Consider the following 21389-nt stretch of genomic DNA (forward strand, 5'->3'; position numbering starts at 1 on the left):
TGCCTTACAAGCCTTTACTCCACGCTATGATCACTGCAAGTATGGATTGTTTTATTCATTGTCTTTGTATCTTTAGTGCCTGGGACTTAGTAGGTACTTAGTATTTGTTGACTGATCATCCTGTACAACCTGGATAAGGCACTTAGTATCTCTGAGCCTCAGTATCCTCATTTGTTAAATAAGAGGATTGGACTAGATCAGAAGTTCTCAAAGTGTCGTTCAGGGACCTCCGGCATCTCCAAGATCCTTTCAGGAAGTCCACAAGGGCAAAATTATTTTCATAATAATACTAGGATGGTAGATATCGTCCACATAAAGAAAAGCTCTTTGGTGGGGCAGGGTCCTCAATAATTTTAGAAGGGTCCTGAAACCAAAAAGTTTTGAGAATCATCAGACTAGATAATCTCTAATCCACAAATAGATAATTCCTTTCCTGGTCTAAACCCTATGATCTAATAATACTTATCTGTACTGTGTGTCACAGCAGCCTGTTGAACTGTAAGCTCCATGAGGGCAGGGATTGCCTTATTTATCTCTGTATCTCCAGTGCCTAGCACGATGCCTTGCACAGAGTAGATCCTTTAAAAACACACCATTTTGGCTGTCCAGAAAGGCATGTGCCTTTCCAAGACTTTTGCAGGACTGAGAAATAAAAGCAGCTAAAAACATCAGGGAAAGGAGAAGCCTAAAGAGGGCTGGGGGAAGGAGGGTGCAGTGAGGGTAGTTCTCTCCTGGAGAACACTCTTTTCCCCTAGACACTTGCAGCTGGCAGCTGTGATGGAGATGCAGGAGCGAGGGCATACCAGGGGGTGGGGTTTGTTCAGTGTCAGACTGCAGGGTCCTAACTAGGAATTTTAGTATCCAGAACAAAATCGGTGTGAGAGGAGAGGGAGCATTATTCCCCAGGGTTACCTTTGTTCACTCGGGACAAGGAACATTAGCTCTGGAAGGGATATTCTAACCAAAAAATGTAATAGAGGGGGACTGGGGGGGGAAGAGAGGGGAAAGGTCTGTCTACACACATCTCTTCCTTTCCCCCTGACACCTGTTGCAGCTACCCTGTTCCTTCATTACCTCACATGCTCTGCAAGTCAATGGAGTAAGTACCCTCAGGTACATATAAGGTATAGCAACAAAGGTCTTCAGAAGTATGCCTCGAAAATGTTGATGCCTGGAATAAAGCTCCTGTTGCCCTGCCCTAGTTTGGCTCTGGCAAACAGCAATTTGGAAGAGAGCAAGGAGTGATGCCTAGGGATTTGCAGCAAGCAAAGAACAATACCACCAGCAACTCTGTCTTTTGTTCTGTTTTATACAAATGCTGGGATAAACAAAACAGTAGGGGTTTCAAAGCCCTCATGGTCCAATTTGGGAGGGGGATGAGAGTTGAGGAGGAAGTGTGCTCTAGGGAAATTGTGTTTAAACTAAAGTCTCCAATTTGACCGTCTACTCTTAAGTGCTCCTTGAAAACAACACAAGGAGTCCTTATGTTTCAGATGAAAATACAAAGAGAGGCTTCAGACATTTCCTTCAGCAACCAGTAGTTACTGAACTCAAACATCATAGAGAGAAAATAATCAGAAGAAGGAGACAATTCCCTTTACCAAGAAGAGTTATAAATAGAGAAAGAGAACTCACATTTGTTGTATACTCACATGAAAAACTTCTCTGAAGGGTCTGAACTCATTACTAACACCATGTTATAGTTTATAGCTCAGGATAGGGAAGCCAAGTGAAAGAATTCCTGGCTTCACAGTCATTCCCCTGAATAAAGCTTGCCTCTGCAGGCAGCTGGAAAAGGGGCCCAAGGAGAGATCCATCTGGAAATGTCATTGTGGGAAATCGCTCAATATGAGGAACACTAGAGCATTTGAATCCTGCAGGGAGGATAGCATCAACTCCAAAGACAGTATGCATATTCAAACCGACATTTGCTCAATTCTCAAGAAGTTGCAGTCAGAAGAAAATGAAGTGGTGTGAACTTTTCACCTTTAATCTAAATTCTCTGCAGCATTTCAACATCCTCTCTCTCTGTGACTGTCTCTCTTTCCTTCCCTCCCTCTAGTGCTTGCTTGCTTGCTCTCTCTCTCTCTCTCTCTCTCTCTCTCTCTCTCTCTCTCTCTCTCCCCCTGAGAGAGTTTTCCTTTGGAAATTGCTGGACCTTTGCACTGATTACCATAAATAGCATAACAGAATGGTTTTTTAATTCTCTACCCCATAGGTATTTGCAAACAAGGGACTTAGGGTGGTCTATGGACCCAGAGAGCTCCCCGGCATAAATGTTCTAGTACTGTTCACTATTTGTCACTAACTGCTTCCTATCAAAGACATCAAAAAAAGTTTAAGTTGACTTTGGAGTCAATAAGTGGTGTGAGAATAGGCCCAGTGAAGGGAGATGATTATACTACCATCTTGGATTTCTGTTTTGTAGGTTAAAGCATTATCCCACACATTTTCATCTATTCTCATGTAGTACAGAGGAAAGAGACTGCTGTGGGAGGCAAGGCAACCCATAAAGTGGAAAGAACACTTGATGTAGAGTCATAGGACCTGGGTTTGAATCCTGATTCTGCCACTTACTGTGTGACCTCAGGCAAGTCACTTGACCTATTTGGGTCACAGTTTCCTCATGTAAAAAGAGAGAATTGTACTATATGCTCCCTGGTCCCATTTAGCTCTAAACAATCCATGAGTTACAGACATGGCTCAGGGAGAAGAAGTAAGTTCTGAGAGATCACACAATAGCTGAGATTCAGGTCTCCCTCTTCTGAATTGGTCTCTTTTGAAGAAGTCCTTGTCCTCTGTAGCCTCCCTTGAGAAAGAAGAGGAGTAAACCACATCCTGGGGACCACATGGAAAATGCCCAGGTCTCAAAGAATTCTAAACTGCTCAGGTATGTCTCAGGGGGAGAAGAAGCCAAACAAATCAGGCCATAGGGCTTCCTTTTCTGATCCAGAAGAATGTGGAATAAAGGGAAAGAAAACAAATATTCCTTTAGGATTGTAGGCAACTCACCCACATGTGAATTACTGGCTTTGTGGCCCAGTCTGGCTTCCCCTTGTGTCTCTCCCTCCACTCCCAAAGGAAACTTCTTGGCCACAGCGAGTCTAATATATGCTTATATAATGCAAACATGTACTATTAATTAGAATAAAACAGAATTGGGAAAAAAAACTTTTGGTAGTGTAATGCCACTGCTTTCTCTCCACTCTTAAAAAAAGTCACAATACAAACCCAACAGAAACTATTTTTAGATTATGCATCATATGGTATTGTTCATACCACTGCCCACTCTCATTAATGTGGATAATGCATAATTGCATTTCAGAAGGCACATATTCAAACCACTTCCCAGCTAGGATCTTTGAATATTTCTACCTTCAAAAGCTCTTGCTAACTTTGAGTGAATACAAGGTAAGCTCAAAGATTGAAAGATAGAAGGTACCTTAGAGGTTATGTAACACTACCCCTTCATTTTACAGATGAGGAAACTGAGGCCCAGAAAGCTAAACTGATTTGGCCAAAGTCATACAAATAGTAAGGTAGAGCTGGAATTTGGACCTGGGTCCTCGATAAATTCAACATTCTTGTTGTCAGACTATGATTTCTAATGGGGAAAAGGAGAATGAGAGAGAAAAGAACAGAACAGAGTGAATGAAGCTTCCCCCAGGTAGAGTCTTGAACACACAAAGAAGCAACAGCCCACGTGTGGGTTAGATAGTGACAGAATTTAAATGGAAAGGGTGGCGATACAAATTAAGACAAGGATCCTCATTTCCTACTTACCCTTACCCCAAGGACAGTAGCAAAACACTAAGTCCAAGAGAGGGTATGACTGTAGACAGAACTTTTAAGTAGTTATTATAGTTAAATGGACCTGCTATGCTATGTATTAGTTCTTCTCTTAAAGGGGATGTGGGGAGACTGATTAGAGGAGAGGGTCAAAAATGCACAAAGGAATAATAAATTACTCCCATGGGGAAAAGCTAAAAGAGTTGTGCTGCCTAGCTGGGGAAAGGGAGGAACAGCTAGAATGTGATCTTAATGCTGTCTTCTCAGGATCTGAAAAAAGGTTGTTTTTTGCTGTTTCATTTTTTTGAGGTGGCTGCTATGTCATTTCTTTTATAGGATGAAGCAACAGAAATGGGTTTCAATTAAAACCGGTAAGACTTGAGTTGGCTTTGAGAATTTTTCAACCATAAAGATTTCATATCAGAATGTGGGAGAATCAGACCCTGGAGGTATTCGAGAGAAATGGACAACTATGTGTCCTAGATGGTTAGACATTCACCTGACTGAATTGCCTCCATCGATCTTTCTAACTCTATAGTTCTAAGATGGTACTTAAAAGCAAAGAGAAGTGGTAGATAAAAAATGGCCACTGACAAATTCAAAACACTGAGCAGCTTCTCCTTTGGGAAACTAGGGCTCAAAAAGAAGGCCGAGGCATTATTTGAAGAAGGATTTAAAAAGATGAAAAACACCACATAAGGTCACAGAGAGAATTTGCCTACCGGAGTGTATCAGACAGCTGTGCCACGGTCTCTCCAATGGTGCCCTCCCCTCCCCCCCCAACAGGTGAGAAGCATAAATAGAGCTCAATTTACCTGTGGCTCACCACAAGCAGGGATCAGCAGGGGTCATATCACATGATCAGAAAGCTCTGCTCAGGCTAGGATTAAATACTGCATAGGCACCATAGCCCCAAGTACAATGTTTTATTCCCCTGCAACACCTCAGTAGGCTTGTGACTGTCAAAACACCAGGCTCTGAACAAGAACTCTGATTCATTTACCCAGGGGGAAGGTAGAGGGAGGGGAGAGAAGCATGTCTCACAGTGCTGCTAGAGTCATGTACCCACATAACTTTCTCTGTCCTCCCTCAGGGCATGTACATAACCTATTCTTCCTATATACATACTCTATCTTTGGCCCTTCCCCAGCCTCATTTCCTTAGCTAGACAATGAAGGGCCTAAAGTCCAACATCACCAGGCTACCTCCTCATTCTAACACTGTATGAATTGAGGCAGCTTCATTTCCTTCAAGGCCCTGCTTAAGATCTCCCTTCCTCTAAAGGAAGTCGTCATCTCTGATCACCACCACTTCTTGGTGCTTTTGTTTCCTCACTATACACTTTTATGCTGTTACATTCATTTACATTTGTCTCAGTTTCTGTACCTCTGTTCCTCATTCAATTGGGAACTCCATGAAGATGCTATACATTACACCTTTAACCTATATAGCTCTCAGAAGATGGGGCTATTCATAGAAGGTGGCCAATCAATAATGTTATTCAAATCGGTGCTTATCTTGTTCTAGTCTGTAGTTTCTATGTCCCATTCTATATCCCTGAGTTTCCATTCCCTTGCCCCCAATACTGTGGAATTGACCCAGGACGACCTCAAAGTAATTGCAAAATCTCATAGTCTGCTCCATCCATCCCCACATCTTAATTGATGCAAACATATAGAAGAACAAGAGTTATTCCTCAATAGATAAGCAGTCAAAGAATCTGTTTGGTCAGTATTCAGGGGAAGAAATACAGACAGTTAACAGGAATCATACGCTCCAGATCACCATAAGGGAAATGCAAACTAAAACACCTCTAAGGTTCCAGCTCAGACCCAAAGATGACAAAACACTAAAATGGTAAATGTTGGAGGGGCTGTGGAAAGAAAGGCAAACCTGGTCCAACTATTCTGGAGAATAATTTGGAATGATACTAACGAAGTCACTAAAGTCACTGTAGAAACCCTATAACCTAGCAATTTCATTAGTCTATACCCCAGGGAGGTCAAAGACAAAGGGAAAATTTAAAGTTTAGCAAAAAAGAACTGGAAGGAAAATAGGTGCCCATGTTTGGGGAATGGATGGACAAATCAGTATGAGTATAGTGGATTATTATTGATTATGCCATATGAGATGCTGAAAACAAAAGATTCACAGAAACTTGGAAAGATATATGAACTGTTGCAGAAGCAAGCAGAATCAGAACAAGTTACATGAAGACCATAATAACATAAGAAAAGCAATACTGAAAGACTTAAGAACTCTAATCAGGGCAATGACCACTCAGGACATCAGAGGACTGATGGGGAAGCATTTCTCCCACCTCTCTACCAAAAGGTGGTGGACTATAAGGTGAAGTATGCATTCCCAACATGGCCAACGATTGGATTTGTTTCGACTGACTGTATTTCTTTGTTACAAGGGAGAGTTGAGGGTGAGGAGAGTCAATGGTAAGGAACAGGAATATAAAAAAGAAAAGAACATTAATGAACCTTTTTATAATTCATAAGTTTTTTTCGGTAATATCCCAGGGTAGCTCCTATCCTGAATTCCTAGTTTTGCCAGTTATTCAGATATCTTGAGGGAGGCTCAAACATCATGTGGTTCCTCCAGGTTAAGTCCAGTCCAAGAAACAGTCCTGATCAGCCCCCTCAGGAAAGAATCTTTTCTTACAATTTGTGCTCCAGATCATCAATGGTATCTGAGCAGATGCTTGTCATTTTTGTCCTTCAACACCTGCAACCAGAGGAAAGGGAGGAGACAAAGCAAGGCGTGGCACCTCAGCATTAATGGAAGACATTTTCCACCATCTCCTGCTTCATAAGACAAGCTGTGGACCTGTCCTTCCTTAAATTAGAAGCCATGGCTAAGACTTCACCATCTTTCACACACCTGGTAAAACAAAAGCTTATATTCCTGAGAGCAACAGGGAATTAATCTGATCCAGCGAAATCATTTGGGATGTCAGTTTCTAAGACCTCCCACCCTTCCCCCACAGCCAGTCTCCAGCGCCAAGTCTCTGAGAGCCACTTGAGGGCAACTGCTCAGTTCACATGGCATACTTCAAACAGAGCGGTTTGCACAGCTGCTCCAACATAGGCCTTCAAGCTGCAATCAACAGGGGCCCAGCAGGGAATTGGGGTACTGGGCACCCTTTCATGGTTTTGTCACTTCTGAGAAGGATCAAAGAAAAGAATGAAGCAGCAATAACCTTTAACTTAAAACAAAAACAAAAACAAAACAAAAACAATGTACCACTTCCATGCATCAATACAAATTGTCTGCAAATTAAAAACTAAATGTTTGTGGCCTTCCTTGGTGTGGTCAATGGGAAAATACACCTAAGACTAAAGAGACTGGAATCTACTTTCATCCAGGATAACCCATGATAGGATTTCCTAAAGAAAAGATGCACAAAGTTGAAGCTTTGAAGAATAACTATTGTGAACATATAGAAAAGTGGGGCAGAGAAGGGAAGGAGAAGGGGAAAATAATGAAACTGCTACTTTTTAGAGCAAACGGCATGTTTGAGAAGTACAAAATGGTGCCTGACATGCTGCTTTGGGGACCAGATTGCAACGGCAATGCCCCTGTATACAGATGTCTAGCAATGGCTACCAGAAATGAAATCCATTGTCTTGTGTCCTGTGGCTAAGGCAGAGTTCTCACTAAAACCATGCTAGTCTTTCTATATGGAGAGAACTCTCTTGACCCACTACGTGCAGGACATACTGGCTTACATTTATAAGGCATTTTCTTGCTGCAAAGTACATTATGCAAATTAACTTATCTGATCCTTCCAACCCCCCCCCCCAAGTAGTAGATTAGGAAACTGAGGCTCAGAGAGGTTGTGCCTTGCCCATACACCCACTAAGTGGTAGTGCCAGAACCTGAACTCAGGTTTTCCCACTCATCTAGAGCTCTTCCCAGGACACCACAGTGTCCTTTTGGTCACAGTTATTTTTCTAGTAGCGGGAAAAGGGCTGTTACCCACAATCCCTTACCTGGTTTCCCTTATGTCCAAAGAAATACATTTGCAAGACAGTTGGCTGGGGTAGTTTGCAGCCAGAGGATGGAGTTTCTCTCTGCGTAAACCTGAGTCACCCAGCAAGACTAAGATCAGACCTACACACTTGGCCTCATTAACAGAATTTCCTTGACCAAATGATCTCCCAGGGACTTCTATGAGCACCACACCTTTAATTACTATTTCTCAGATCTCATTGTAATAAAATGCAAAGTGGTATTATTTCATAGTTTCCACACAAAGGCCCCTGTTGTGAACTTACGGAAAGACATGGATGAGAGTTTATGGGCCAGCATGGATGGGCTGTGATCTGCATTTCTGGAGCTTAAATCACAGAGTAATGGCCACAAAAGATCATTTAACCTCATCTTCCACATTAAGAAATCTACAATGCATCTCAAGAGGGAAACAGGGCAGTACAGAATGATTCTTGGAAGAGGAAGTCAATAAGGAAACTGGTTTCCCAAGAAGATACCTGGACATCCTGACAGCATTCCCTGAACTTCAGCTGACAGCTGCAAATCTCCCTGTGACTGAGCTGCTTCCAATGCTAGACCAAAAAGGTTCAAATCCAGTGCCAGGATCTGAGGCAAACTCTGTCCACGTCAAGGAGCAAAGACGAGGGTGGAAGGTGGCCTGCTGGGCTGAGAGGCAAGAGATCTGGGTTCAAGTCTTAGCTCCACCCTCTTTTGCTCAGATGAGTCACAATGTCTTTGTTTCTAGGTTGTTTTTTTTTCGGTTGCCCCATCTGGCAAATGGAAAGATTTAAGAGCCATTGTGATAATACATATTGACAAAATCCCATCAAAATGAACTCCACGAGCCCTTAAATTTGTTTTGTTGTACTAATGTTTGGTTATAATTAATTGCAGAAATCACCTGCCCAGTTTACTGGACTTGAAGATGAATCAAAGATGAAATTCAATCTTCCTGAATTGAGTTAGCAAGCGAAAAAGAAGTATTCTATAATACGGAAATGCAAGAATTGCCCTGCATACACATCTCACACCCACTTCTCCCCGTCCTGTACATCTGTGGACTGTTCTGTTCTGGTGGGAATTTAGATATATAGGTGGGTGGGATGATTAAGGGTGAAAGATGGGTATGAAACTAATGGGCCATTGCTACCCGATGGTCAGTCCAAACTTTTCTTTTCCTATCAACAAACACACCAAGAATACCATCAGGTCCCTTGGTTAAAGAAAAGCTAATCTACAGAGATTAGAGAAAGTACTTGTTCTATGAGCTTGCTTACTTTTTGGAATTTTTTTAAAGTCCTTCTCTGATACTTCACTGCAGATCTGGTCAGTTCTACCAAGCTACAGGGATCTTTTTTTCGTGTAGGCTCAGTGATGAGCTGCACATCTATCAGCCTAAGTTTGGAGGGGTTCATTAACAGAGTTAGCTACCAGATAATTTTTTTTTGTCCATAGTAACTTATGCAGAGAATTTACTAAAACATAAAGGGATTATGATCCACAGAAGTAGAAGGAAAAACGCACCATATAAAGAATATAAACTTCTTTCCATTCTTTGAAGAGGGGGAGGAGTATGGTTAAGGAATACTGTATATATAGTCAGACTTAGTTGTTGCAATACCTAGTTTTATTTATCTGCCTTTTAAATTTTTTATTCTTGATTGTAAGGGATGGCTCTCTGGGTGGGCAAAAGGGAAGGGACATTTTTGGAAAATGAAGGTGATGATAAATACTGAAAAAAGTGGCTACATAAATATGACTGAAAAAATATTCTATATTCATCCTACATTGGTAGTATGAGCTGTCTACACTAGAGCACCTATCATGGGAAGACCAGATACCCTCTGTGAAATAAACCAGGCAAATACAGAGGCGAAATTTCCTAGGGGCTCAAGTCACTGCCCCCCCCCACCTCCTAGGCAAATGTCTGAATGATCTCGAGTCATCTGTAGCCCAATAAGCCCAACCCTATCTCTGTAACCTAAAGCTAGCAAAGGGATTGTTGTCTGTCTGACCAGCTTACCACAAGGATATATGAAGGGGAAGTTGGGGGTGGGGAAGGCAGTACTGGGCCCTGCTGAGGCAAGAAGGAGATACGTACCAAGCTTCTTGCAGGAAAGGAGTCTAGGCCATACGGCGAGCACGCTGTTCTGTATCACTGTCCTCTACACCTGAAAAGTTAAGGAGCTATTCCTATTTAATGCCAAGTTTTGTCTGTTTTGATGTTTTTCCTCTAGGATTCTCAGTGTCTCCTATGGACATTCAGCAAACACTTCTGACTTTCTCCATTTTAGACCCCTTCTCCTTTTAATAAATCTCAAGCCAGATATGTAACAGCATCTGTCTCCTTGCTCCCCCTTCCACATAGGATGGCTAGTGAATCGCTCTATGATAGGAAATGAGTATCTAAATAAAACACAGGAAAGAGCTCAAGCAGCTCTCACATGGTCTCCTCATGTCACTCATATTCACTAAACATAGTTAACTCTCAGTTACTTGTATTCAGAGAGATCCTTGGCATTGGTCTCAAAATCACTTCTATTAGGCTTTAAAGCTTTATTAAGCAACCACTTGATGTACCTGTCCTCAAAATGCTTCCAATCTAGTTTGGGTGATAAGATATGTATACAAGTGACTTTCCCTTATTAAGTCTGTTTTGCTTCAGCTGTTCAAATGCATTTCTATTTGCTGACCACACAAGATGACTGGGACTACTAGACCTGAAGTACTAGAGGAAAGCCAGTTTGGACCACTGGACTACTAGAGTAGGCATCGAGAGCTAAGTCCTAATATTGGCTATACCACTTGTTAATAACTGTGCCTTTTAACATAATCTTTTTAGACCTCATAAGTACCATTTTACAGATAAGGAAACCAATATCTACCCTACCTGCTTCTTAGAATTATTGTGAGAATCAAGAGATTCTGCATGTGAAAATGCTTTAGAAGTATGGAGCACTATAGAAATGGAAGATATAACTCCAAATTGGTCATATTTTCAACTTTGCTGTAACATAGCTAAGTTTGTAGGTCTTCTAGAGGGTTGATTTATAGAGTTTTCCTGTAGAAGCAGCTGTTTTAGAAACACTGAACTACAAAATTATGGTTGTAGTGAGAAAGGTTCCAGGTGCTACCCTCTACATCTCAGACACATACACACCAATCTCTAAACCCAGACCATGTGCTATTTTGAGATCACTCCCCAAATGCTAAACATCCCCCACCCCTAAACACTGTGCCAAATCTGATTGGGATTGGCTTTCTGGCTCAGGTCTAAGCCTAAATGGAAGTTATGAGGCAGTGTTTCAAGCAGCATGCAGCTGTAGGGAAGGGCACATGTGTGTTATCAGCAGCGGTTCTATCAATATTGTGTAGGCGATCAAATATGCACAAAGTGAAGAAAGCTCTTAAGAGAAAGGGAGTATGTGGTAGGGGTGGGAAGGGAGGAGGTGGCTGAGAGAAGTGGCTTCTCTTCCAATCATATTTTCATTCTTGTCAAATGTTACACCCAGCCTGGCAGGCTTAGAAAACCACTTCAGTCATGCCACCATAGGCCTGGCTTCTGCCTTCACCTCTAGTGGAGACAACTGAAGGCAGGGCAATACCAAAGGGCAATGAGACACATCAGATGCAGGGAATGATTTCTACTTTTTATATTTTTGTGAGAGACAGAGAGACAGAGAGAGAGAGAGAGAGAGAGAGAGAGAGGGAGGGAGGGAGGGAGGGAGGAAGACAGAGAGACTAAGAGAGACAATAAGAGTTAGGATGGCAATGGATGACAGCAACAGCCTGGGCCCCTGGATACCCTGCTCAGTGACCTGATGTCACTAGACTATGCCTGCTGGGTTTTGAGAAAGGTATGCCACCCTGATCACAACCATGTTAACCTGGACAATTAAGCTGAATTCTGATTCCTGATTAGGGGTTATTTTAGGAAAGTCACCAGTTTAATTCTATCTCCTTTGCTTCCCTCAACCACACAGCTCCTAGTAAGAATTCAGTACTAACCTAACAGGAGCTAGAAGAAACACAGCCTCTTATTTGTTTCATTGCCTAAGTTTAACAGTCAGGTAGCTTTGCTGTTTTACAAGAGCAACTAAATCCCAAACATTTGTGGTTTCCATGGATTGACCTGGTTACTGCACAAGCTCCCACCCCTCCCCTCCATGAGCTTAGAACATGTAGGAAAAAGAACCTCTAGCCCGAGCAATGAAATCTATGGAAATGCCGTGGCTCAGAACTAGTTGGGTTTCAAGCCCAGAAGCCAGAATGAATAAAATAACATGCCAGTAATCTAGGTGATAAAAGTAAAACTAGCACTTGGGAAGGTAGAGAAAGATGTGTAAGGAGGGGCTAGGAAGTTGGGAGTGTGACTGGAAAAGGGGATCAGCACCCAGGGTGACTGGGGTAATGGTACCATGCTCTTCTTCCCCCTCCACCTCCCATTCAATCCACTGAACAGTAATAAGCACACTGCCCCAGCCTGCCCTCTACAAAAACATTAGAATTTGTTTAAACTGTGGGGTAAGCTCCTCTGCTCTTGCATTCAGAAGCGTGCTGGGCCTCCTTCAGAAAAGGGCAGGCTGCCCGCTGTCCCCAGCATGCAATCTGAAAGCAGGGCAGGCAAGAGAAGAGGGCTAAAGTTGAAGGAAAGCAGGGCCAACAGCTGGTCAGATAAGGCCAGAGCAATCACAATTGGTCTAGGGGAGGGTGTTGGTAGAGAAAACCATTTCAACCTTAGCTAAGGGGGACTGACTGCTAGCCAAACAAAACCCTGCTTCATGCATCTCCTCTGTACCTAGCCCCACTTGAGAACTAAGGTGACCAGGCAGGTATAGCAGAGAAAGTACTGGGATTGAGAGCTGGGAAGACTAGAGATGGAATCCTGCCCCGGGCACTTACTAGCTCTGTGATGCTATGAAAGGCACTTAATCTCTCAGCCTCAGTTTCTTCATCTGTAAAATGGTGTTAAAAATGGCACCTATCTCACAGAATCAAACGAGATAATGTAAACCCTTAAAGTGTTCCATGAGTGTTAGCTCTTATTATTCTTTAATGTGTCCCCTTGGCACGCACATGCTCAGTATGTACTTTATTTGTGCATTAGCTGTTGATTTGTTGATTCTTTTAAAAGCCTACGGTCTGTCTCCCTAGTTTTATCTTTGCTATTTAACTAAGAGATGCTACAATACCCACCTGCCATCTCTTCATTTATATTCAGGTACCAGATGATTCAGCTGGCAGGGCTGGCAGGCCAAATAGGCTGGGGCTATTAGAACCCAAAGCCTCCCCCTAACAAGCAAGTTTTCCCTAGACTTAGATATGTGGGAGAAGCATGATGGAGAGATGAGTGACAGCAAAGAGGCATCTCAAACCATCACAGCTGCCCTGCCAAATGCTGTCCATCAGCTAATAAGCCATATCTAAAAATAGGAGATAGGACTTCTAGGCAGCCAACAGGAAGAAAATTCCCATTCTCCTTAGGAAAAGCTTGCTGGTTCTCCTACTAGTGATCAACAAAAGCTCTTTGAAGATGTCTTTCTAGGCCTCCCCTTACCCCTTTTATTAGGCAGCTGAAAGCAAGAACAGCTAATCCACAAGCAGGCTGTCGAGTTGAAGGAGTTCCATCCATTTCCTCCCCATACCCATCCCAACCCCCATCCTCACCCTACCACCTCCCCAACACCTGTCAGCTCTCTGGTGCTCATGAGCAAACCATCAAACCTGTATGCTTGCCTAAGGGTGGGGAAAGAGTCTCTACAAGGCCTGGATTTCAGTTGCAGGGTCTCTAGGTGATTGATCAAGTTTTCTTATTATGAAATACCTTGTTAATGCTCCTTTAAATTAAAATCACCATTAATTTGCAGTGGTGTTCCCACACACAGAGAAAGTAAACTGAGGCTTAATGTAGGTCAAGGGATAAAAATTTTAATGACTGCAAAGCTGTCTATTCAATAATAATCCAAAAAGAAAAGGCTACAAATGTGGAAAGAAAAGGTACTAGGAAGTGTTAACAAGCAACAATTGTGTAGGTAAGAAGGGCTAGTGCCACGACTCATCTCCTGTTTCATATGACAATAGCAATTTTTAGTTCCTCTGGCATAGATAATCCATAAATTGTGGATAATCCAAAAATCTTTTGATTCGACTTTAGAATGTTTTCCATCTTACATATGAACAGAGTATAGTTAGTATTCTAGGAAATAGAAACTCTAAGTCAGACTGAGGATTCAAATCAGGGGGTTGAAAGCAGTTTGACTTTTTACACGCTGTCCTTGGCTCTAACATCTGTCTCCCACCAGACTAGAGAAAGAATGTCATCTTCCAGATACCTATGTAACCTATCCTGAGAAAAGTTGTTCTATCACCTGCTTGGCTCACATCTACTACAATAGGGGCTGGAAGGGGAATGGAAAGTTCTAGCTCTTTACTGCTTTACAAAATGAAGACAAAGTACAGAATTATACGTAGGAGGGGAAAATGCAAACAAAAACCTGAAAGCAAGACCCGACCCATAATGAGGGGGAAAAGTCAAGAACTGGTCCTGCCCCATCCTAAACAAAAAACCTGCTGCATCCTCTTGCTGTGTTGTATTCTTAGAGAAATATTAAGATTCTCAAAGAAGACACCCCATTCTCAGTGATGCCACTTGGATCAAGGGCTGAGACAAAAAAGCAACACCCCTATGCACCAAAACAATCCAAACCAGTGATGCCTTTGGGCATATTTTGGGAAAATACTAGTTGCCATTTAAGCTATGGGAGTTTTGTAATTCTTTCCTATACCTGGAGGCTAGGGAGACTAACATTCCCTTTCCCTACATTCTCTCACCACAAATCCTCACCCAAAGATCCTGTTACCCAAAATCTCCTGGCAGGCTGTCTGTAAGGCCTGGCATGCATCTCCTCCTCACCTTTGCCTCTTGGACTCTCTAGCTTCTTCGAGGGCTTAGTTTGTGTACCACCCACTACAAGAAGCCGTTCCTGATGTGATCCTCTAGTTGTTAGTACATTCTCTCTCCTTCCTCAAATTATCACGTATATACTTCTCTAAGTACATACTGAATCCAGGGCTGTTCTTTATTTGGTTTTTGTATCCCTGGTACCTAACTAACAAAGGGCCTTGAATATATTAGATGTTTAGTGCTTGTTGTCTTGGATTACTACTTCAGAATTTCACAGCCTGCATTCTTTCTGCTATCCAAATATGGAGTAACCATACAAAACACACACATATACACACACAGAGAGACACATACACCCCTCAAACAAGAGGACAAAGTGATTATGCAACGTAGTCCCAAATTCCAAAGGTGTTCTCACTGGCGATAATATTTAAAGGGTTGCACACTTCAGTAGTACCATTTCAGGCTACAGAGTGCTCTGTGTTACTAAAACTGTTTGGAGCAACAGATGAACAGAGACTGGCTGGGAATGCCTTGTTTTTAAATGCTCCCCTTACTACAGAAGCTGCCTCAATACCAGGCTTTGGAAGGGACAATTGGAGCTGTTCTGAAGGGAGACTTTAAATGCACCCCCAAGCCAAAATTACAACAGGGCAGTTTCCCAGAATAGAAAAACCATTTTCTATTACAAACAAGCTATTCCATGAACAGGTTCCAGTACCAGCAGCTAGAAGGATTTTACACTAGAGGTTCCTTTTCTTCAGACCTATGATCAATGCGTTTCAATAAGCAGCCACCCTCCTTTATGCAGTTCTCCAACACCTATGATGGGAGTTTTGAAGACAGTGCACAGAGGGTGACGAAATAATCATTATTGCTACTGATAATAACCATGCTACCTCATATTCAGATGATCAACCCAGGCAGCCCATCCAACTTCATATACAGTAATTCTTCCTATGAGGGAGCTGAGCCTTTAGGGCAGCTATCAATATAGTCAACTCAATTTTGTGCACATACAGACAAATGCTAATATAGGTAAATCCTATATTTGGCTAGCAGACTAGCCAAAAACAATTTCCTCGAAATGCACTTTATTATAGGATGGGGGAGGGAGGGTTAGGAAAAGAGGAGAAAGCAGGAAAAGAGGTAGAGTGAGAAGGAGACCAATTTATTAACATTGTTTCAATATGCCCTATAGACAAGACATACAAACACACACTATAACTGATACCTACAGGGATAATAAAAGTAACCCCTAAATGCTAGGAAAGAGTGGGGAGCTGAACTTTCATTGTGGATCATCCCTAAGCAGATGGAGAGCTAACTGAAAACAGATGCCCCCAATCCCCTAAAACTTGGCCGAGTGATTATATATGGTTGGCTTTTCACTAACCTCTACAGTAAAGTTTGGTAGTTTATTAAGTATATTAGTCACTGCTCTTTTATATCAAAATGATGGCTAGTTATCTTCCAAGTAAATTTTGGTGGGCAGAGGAAGTAAACAGAAAACACTGGCTACTCTGGAGCCCAGTAATCATTCACAGGATTGGTAGATTTGAGGAAAATTATTTACAAAGCTGAATTAAGTGTTATACTGATTTTGTCTTTATGGAAACTGAGGCATCAACTAGTGGTTTTACCCAGAATGAGTCAGGACTAGAATCTAGGTCAATTCACCTCTTGATCTAGCTTTGCCCATCATTAAAGCTCCTGGAGAAGCGTAAGAGTTAAGAGTTTCCAGATGGTATAAATGCACTAGAAGAAATGGAAAAAGGGGGTGGGAGGAAAAGATGGAAATCTGCTCCCTTAAATCCTCTATCTTGGGTCCACATTCCCAACTAGTAGCTTTTCTGCCTTTCCTGGAATTTGTCTTAATTTTCCTCTCTAGCCTGCCTAGTTTGGCCTTCTTCATAGCAGAGACTGGATTTCTAAAATAAAATGAGGCACTGAGGCTAACAAACCGATTTTTTTCTAAACTTTCCACATGACTTAAAGAAGACATCCCATACAGATGAATGGCAGCCAGAGGTAAATCCCCTTCTTTACATAATAACCTTTTTACAAGCTCTGATCTATCTAGTCAAGAACAGGACGGGGTGTGGGGCAGAAAGATAACTGCCCAGCCTGGAGTTAACGTTACATCACTTGGAGATGGGAGACTGAAATACTAACACTAAGGACACTTAATTGTTCTTGAAACCCAGTCTCAGGCTCACCTGGTTTTTAAACAGATGGGTTTCAAAACCCTGTTTAAAAATGTTCATTTTAAAAGACAGAGAGTAAGAGAGTGCAAGGGGAGGCCCTGAAATTCTGAAACCTGCAGTACTGGTTTCCTACCAACCTGAGTTTGCTCTTTGAAGCCTGAAAAGGCAATGGGGCTCCGGCCAACAGTGCTCTCAACTTGGCTGGGGGGAGGGCATGGGGAAAGGCAGTTTCCAAATGAAGGGGGTTTCCTTCTTTAACACAAATCCCACAGTCCTTCATTAAGTCATCTTTGTTGCTTCTTAATGTGAAAGTGGTAGTTTGAGCAGACACCGGGGGGACACATACTGGAATTCCCAATGTTTGGGAACTACAGGGGGAAGGGAAAATTATCTTCTCCCATCCCAAGGTAGAGCAGGCACATGTACAGAAAGCTTGGCTACCAAGTTTCAGAGGCCCTGGCCTTTGCTGTTGTTTCCTCCTCCCTTTTCCCTTTCCCAAGATTAATGGACAGGTTATCACAACAGCCACTAAGCAAACTCTTTAGAGAAAATCCTATCCTGCCATTTTGGAAGTCTCTTCCACTTCTGACTTCATGTTTTTAAAAACAAAAAATCCAATAAACCTCCCTGATCAAGAGCAGGGGTGATCAGCCCCGTCAGGAAACTTTACAAAAGTATACAACTTGTTCCAAATCATCTGTCAAGTTATGAGAGCTCTCTATTCTTTGTGTTTTCTCTAGGATCACAGGGCAACAGGAATTTTAACTGGTGAATACCAAGTAAAGAACCCAGGCACGGAAGTCCGTTCCCTCACCCCTATCCCACATTATCCACCATCTCTATTCCATTAAGGTCCAGTTACTGACCACTCCTCCAAAGGATATGCCAGAGGAAGTTGTATGAACAGTTGTTCTAAAAACATGTCTCCCAGCAGGTTTCCAACTACCATACGGGCCACACGTTTATTGGTTTCCAATTAAAATGACTAAGGTTCTAATACCTGCTATTCCACTAATTTCCTTGGGCTCTGAGTTTGGAGAAGCCAAAACATAACTAACAGGTTTAAGCTCTGTGGTTTGTTCTACAAATAGTAATGAGCATGAGTTAGTTTGGGTATTGCCTTTCTCTTTTCCATTGGATTCTGGACATATTTTTACGACTGGATTGCCATCTTGCTTGCAGATGTGATAAGTTTCTTCTCCATTCTAAGATTTGACGGTCACTGCTGAACATAATCCAACCTAGAGTATTTCTAGGAATAGAATATGTCTACTTCAGGGAACCTCTTAATTCCAACAGAGAATCTGGCTAGTACCTATACTACAGAGGGTTAGAACATGAAGTGTCAGAGGTGTAGCATTTAAAAATCTAGAGAAAATTGTTAATGCCTAGAGGACAAGGTTCACAACTGTATAGGCCCTGATATGCCATAAGTGTTCAATGATACTCAATCGATGAGGATCTCCACTCACATCTGGTAGGAATCAAATGCAAGGCAAATCACTTTCAACTCAAAGCTGATCACCTTGTGAAAGTGGATTTTTTTTTTCAGCCTTCCTAGCTGACTGCATTTGTGGGGCTAGTAACAGCTCTGGGTATGAAAGAAAAGTTGACTTATTACTATCTTGCCTTCTATAATTTCTTCCACCCCCACTTCTCCAATTTCTTCCCCAACTCATGCTATTCATGAGACACCACTTTGGGTGCTGTGCTCAACAGGAAAACCGAGTGGGCAAATATTTGCCACAGTGTATCAATAACAAAATCAGCATCCTCGATACTAAGAGTGAGAGGAGAGTGCCATGCAGAGGTTCCATCACACACACACACACACACACACACACACACACACACACACACATACAGTGAAAATTGGCAGCCACACTAGGCAGAGAGATCATCCTGGAATTAAAAACTTCTAGGCCAGACTCCACCTAGAAGAGGAAGAAGGGAATCAGAAGGAAAAACTTGGGGAGGGAGGTGAAAGCAGCTAAATAAATTAACCTAATCCAGCCATTTGGATGGAATTAACTCAGGGCTGCCCAGTGTCAGGAATGGGGAGGAAGTGGCATAAAAGGAAGCTCAGATGAAGTGGTAAGCAGGGGAACTGTAGTGAAGGAACTGGCTGGGCCAAACTGGAGTTTGGAGAACCCCCCCCCTCCCCGCTACCCACACACACACCGGTCCAGGGTGCTTTAATTACACGTCCCTCCCCCCATGCAAATCCCCGACCAAGCAACCAGACCTCTCCCCATCACTCACCCCTTCTCCAAACCCCGCTATCCTATGACCCCCCTGCGCCCCAATCCTCCAACACCCCCTCTCCTCACCCCACAGAGCCACTCTTCTTAATCAGGCTCCTCCACCTAACCAAGTCCCCGTGGTCACTGCGCCCCACCCCCCCACCACGCACGTCTTCTCTCCCCCTCCTCAAGTTTCCCCTCCCCCACTCCCGTCACGCGCCTCTCCCTCAACGGCTCTCCTCAGACCCCCGACTCCGGCCCCGGCCCCCCGGCCCGGGCTCACCTGCGCGGCCGCCCCCGTCCCGGCGCTGGTGCGGTGGCGGCTGCAGTTGGAAGGGGATGGTGGCCCTAAGCGGCTGCAGCCCGGCCCGGGGAGAGCCGACGGGGGCCGGGGGAGAACAGCCCCGCCGGAGCCCCCCGGCCCCTCCACGCCCCGGGCCCCAGGCCCCTCCGCCTCTGCCGCCCGCTGCGGCCCCCGCCATCAACCCGCCCGATTCGGCCCCGCAGCGAGCCCCACACCGTCCCCCGCCCCCGCCGCCACAGCTTATCAGTCCTGCGGGGCGGGGACCGGCCCCCTCCAGTCCCGGACTCTCATTGGCCCGTGCCCACCAGGCCCCGAACTCTGAACCCAATCGCGGCTCTCATATTCTTTGCCCAGAAGTGATTGGGCGAGACTTCCGTCCATCCTCACCCAAGACTCCGCCTTCCCTTCATATTGGCGCTTCTGGGAGGGGGCTGGTCTTTGGCTGCTGCCAATGAAAAGACGCAGAAAGGGGGAGCGTCACGCCCAGCCCCAGGTAGTATGCAAATGACTTGTGTGACATCAAGTGATGAAAGGAGCGGAGGAGGGCAGGATGGCCAGGTTCTATAGTGACATCATGACATCTTTGCAGGTGAATCTTGAGCATCCCAGTGAAGGCTGTAACATTAAAATATCCTAGTTGAGAAATTCTTCAGTTTTATCTAATGACATCATCTGAATCTGGGTTCTCTGTACTCTCTGGGATCTCACTCAGAAGTATGCAAAAATATTACATAGTTTTCATGTTATCTGCATGAAAATAACAATGAACTAAATCCACCCAGCCCCCCACCACACAGCCTGTTTTTCTCCAAATCTGCTCCAGCTCCTCCATTCCTCAACCTAAAGTTAAACATTAAAGAACCAGAATTTTATAGTTGGAAGAGACTTCAGTGGTTCTCTGGTCCAAGCCATACCTGAAAAGAAATTCCTACCATAAACATGACCCTGACAATTGGCAATTGGTCATCCTTACTCTGCTTTAAGTCCTTTGAGGAGGGGACATCCATTGTCTCCAGAAGCAACCCATTCCAATTTTGGACAGCTCTAATTATTAGGAAGTCTTCCTGGCATCAAGTCTGCATCTGCCTTTTTGAAACTTGCAACCACTTCTGGTCTATTTGGCCAAACAAAACAAGTCTTCCACATAGCTCTTCTTGAACATAACCATCATGCTGCCTCTGAAATTTTTCTTGAACATAACTATCATGTTGCCTCTGAAATTTCTCTAAACATCTCCACTTCCTTCAGATGATCCTCATGTATCATGGACTCAAGACCCAGCATCACTCTGGTTGTCCTCCAGCTTATTCAATATCCCTCTAAAATGCATTGTTGTACTATACAGAGCACAGTGAAGTTGATCTTTTGAACTCTGTTGAATTTCATCTCATTCAATTTGGTCCAATGCCCTAGTTTGTCAAGATATTTTTGGATACTGACTCTGTCCACTTTATATCACCAGCAAATTTGATAAGCACGCCATCTATCACTTTTATTCAAGTCATTGATAAAAATATAAAACAGCAGGAGATGACCAAGTACAGAGCCCTGGATCACCACACTAGAGACTACTTGTCAAAGTTGACATTGCACCATTAAAGACTACATTCTGAATCAAGCCATTCATCTAGTTCCAAATTCATTTAGTTTTATTGTTGTCTAGTCCACATCTGTGTGTGAAAGAGAAGTCCAGGGGAGTCATCGTTCCATTTGATGAGTTCTCCAGTTCAAAGGATGAGATTAAAAGGTATATTTGTGGGGAAAGAGCTAAGATGTTCCTCCCAGTGGAATATGGGCATGCCCACTGGTGCCTTACCAATAGGAAGCAGGAATGAGACTCAAGATGATTGGTTGACTGGAACTCAGAAGGACAGACTCTACTCAGAGAAGCCACCCCTGCAAATAAAAGTGTAGCGTGAGACTTGTTTGGCCCTTGTTTT

General features: G+C 43.3%; 1 protein-coding gene across 1 annotated transcript in view; it reads right to left on the reverse strand.

Moving 5' to 3' along the window:
- The window catches only part of FAM117A (family with sequence similarity 117 member A), a 50255-nt gene extending 30628 nt beyond the window's left edge, over nt 1-19627 (reverse strand). The window contains exon 1 of the mRNA XM_036758144.1: nt 19429-19627. Coding sequence (XP_036614039.1) covers nt 19429-19627 — 199 coding nt within the window. The remainder of the gene's footprint in view (nt 1-19428) is intronic.
- Nucleotides 19628-21389: the final 1762 nt, after the last annotated feature.

This window comes from Trichosurus vulpecula, chromosome 4 (assembly GCF_011100635.1).
Source record: "Trichosurus vulpecula isolate mTriVul1 chromosome 4, mTriVul1.pri, whole genome shotgun sequence".
Classification (NCBI taxonomy): domain Eukaryota; kingdom Metazoa; phylum Chordata; class Mammalia; order Diprotodontia; family Phalangeridae; genus Trichosurus; species Trichosurus vulpecula.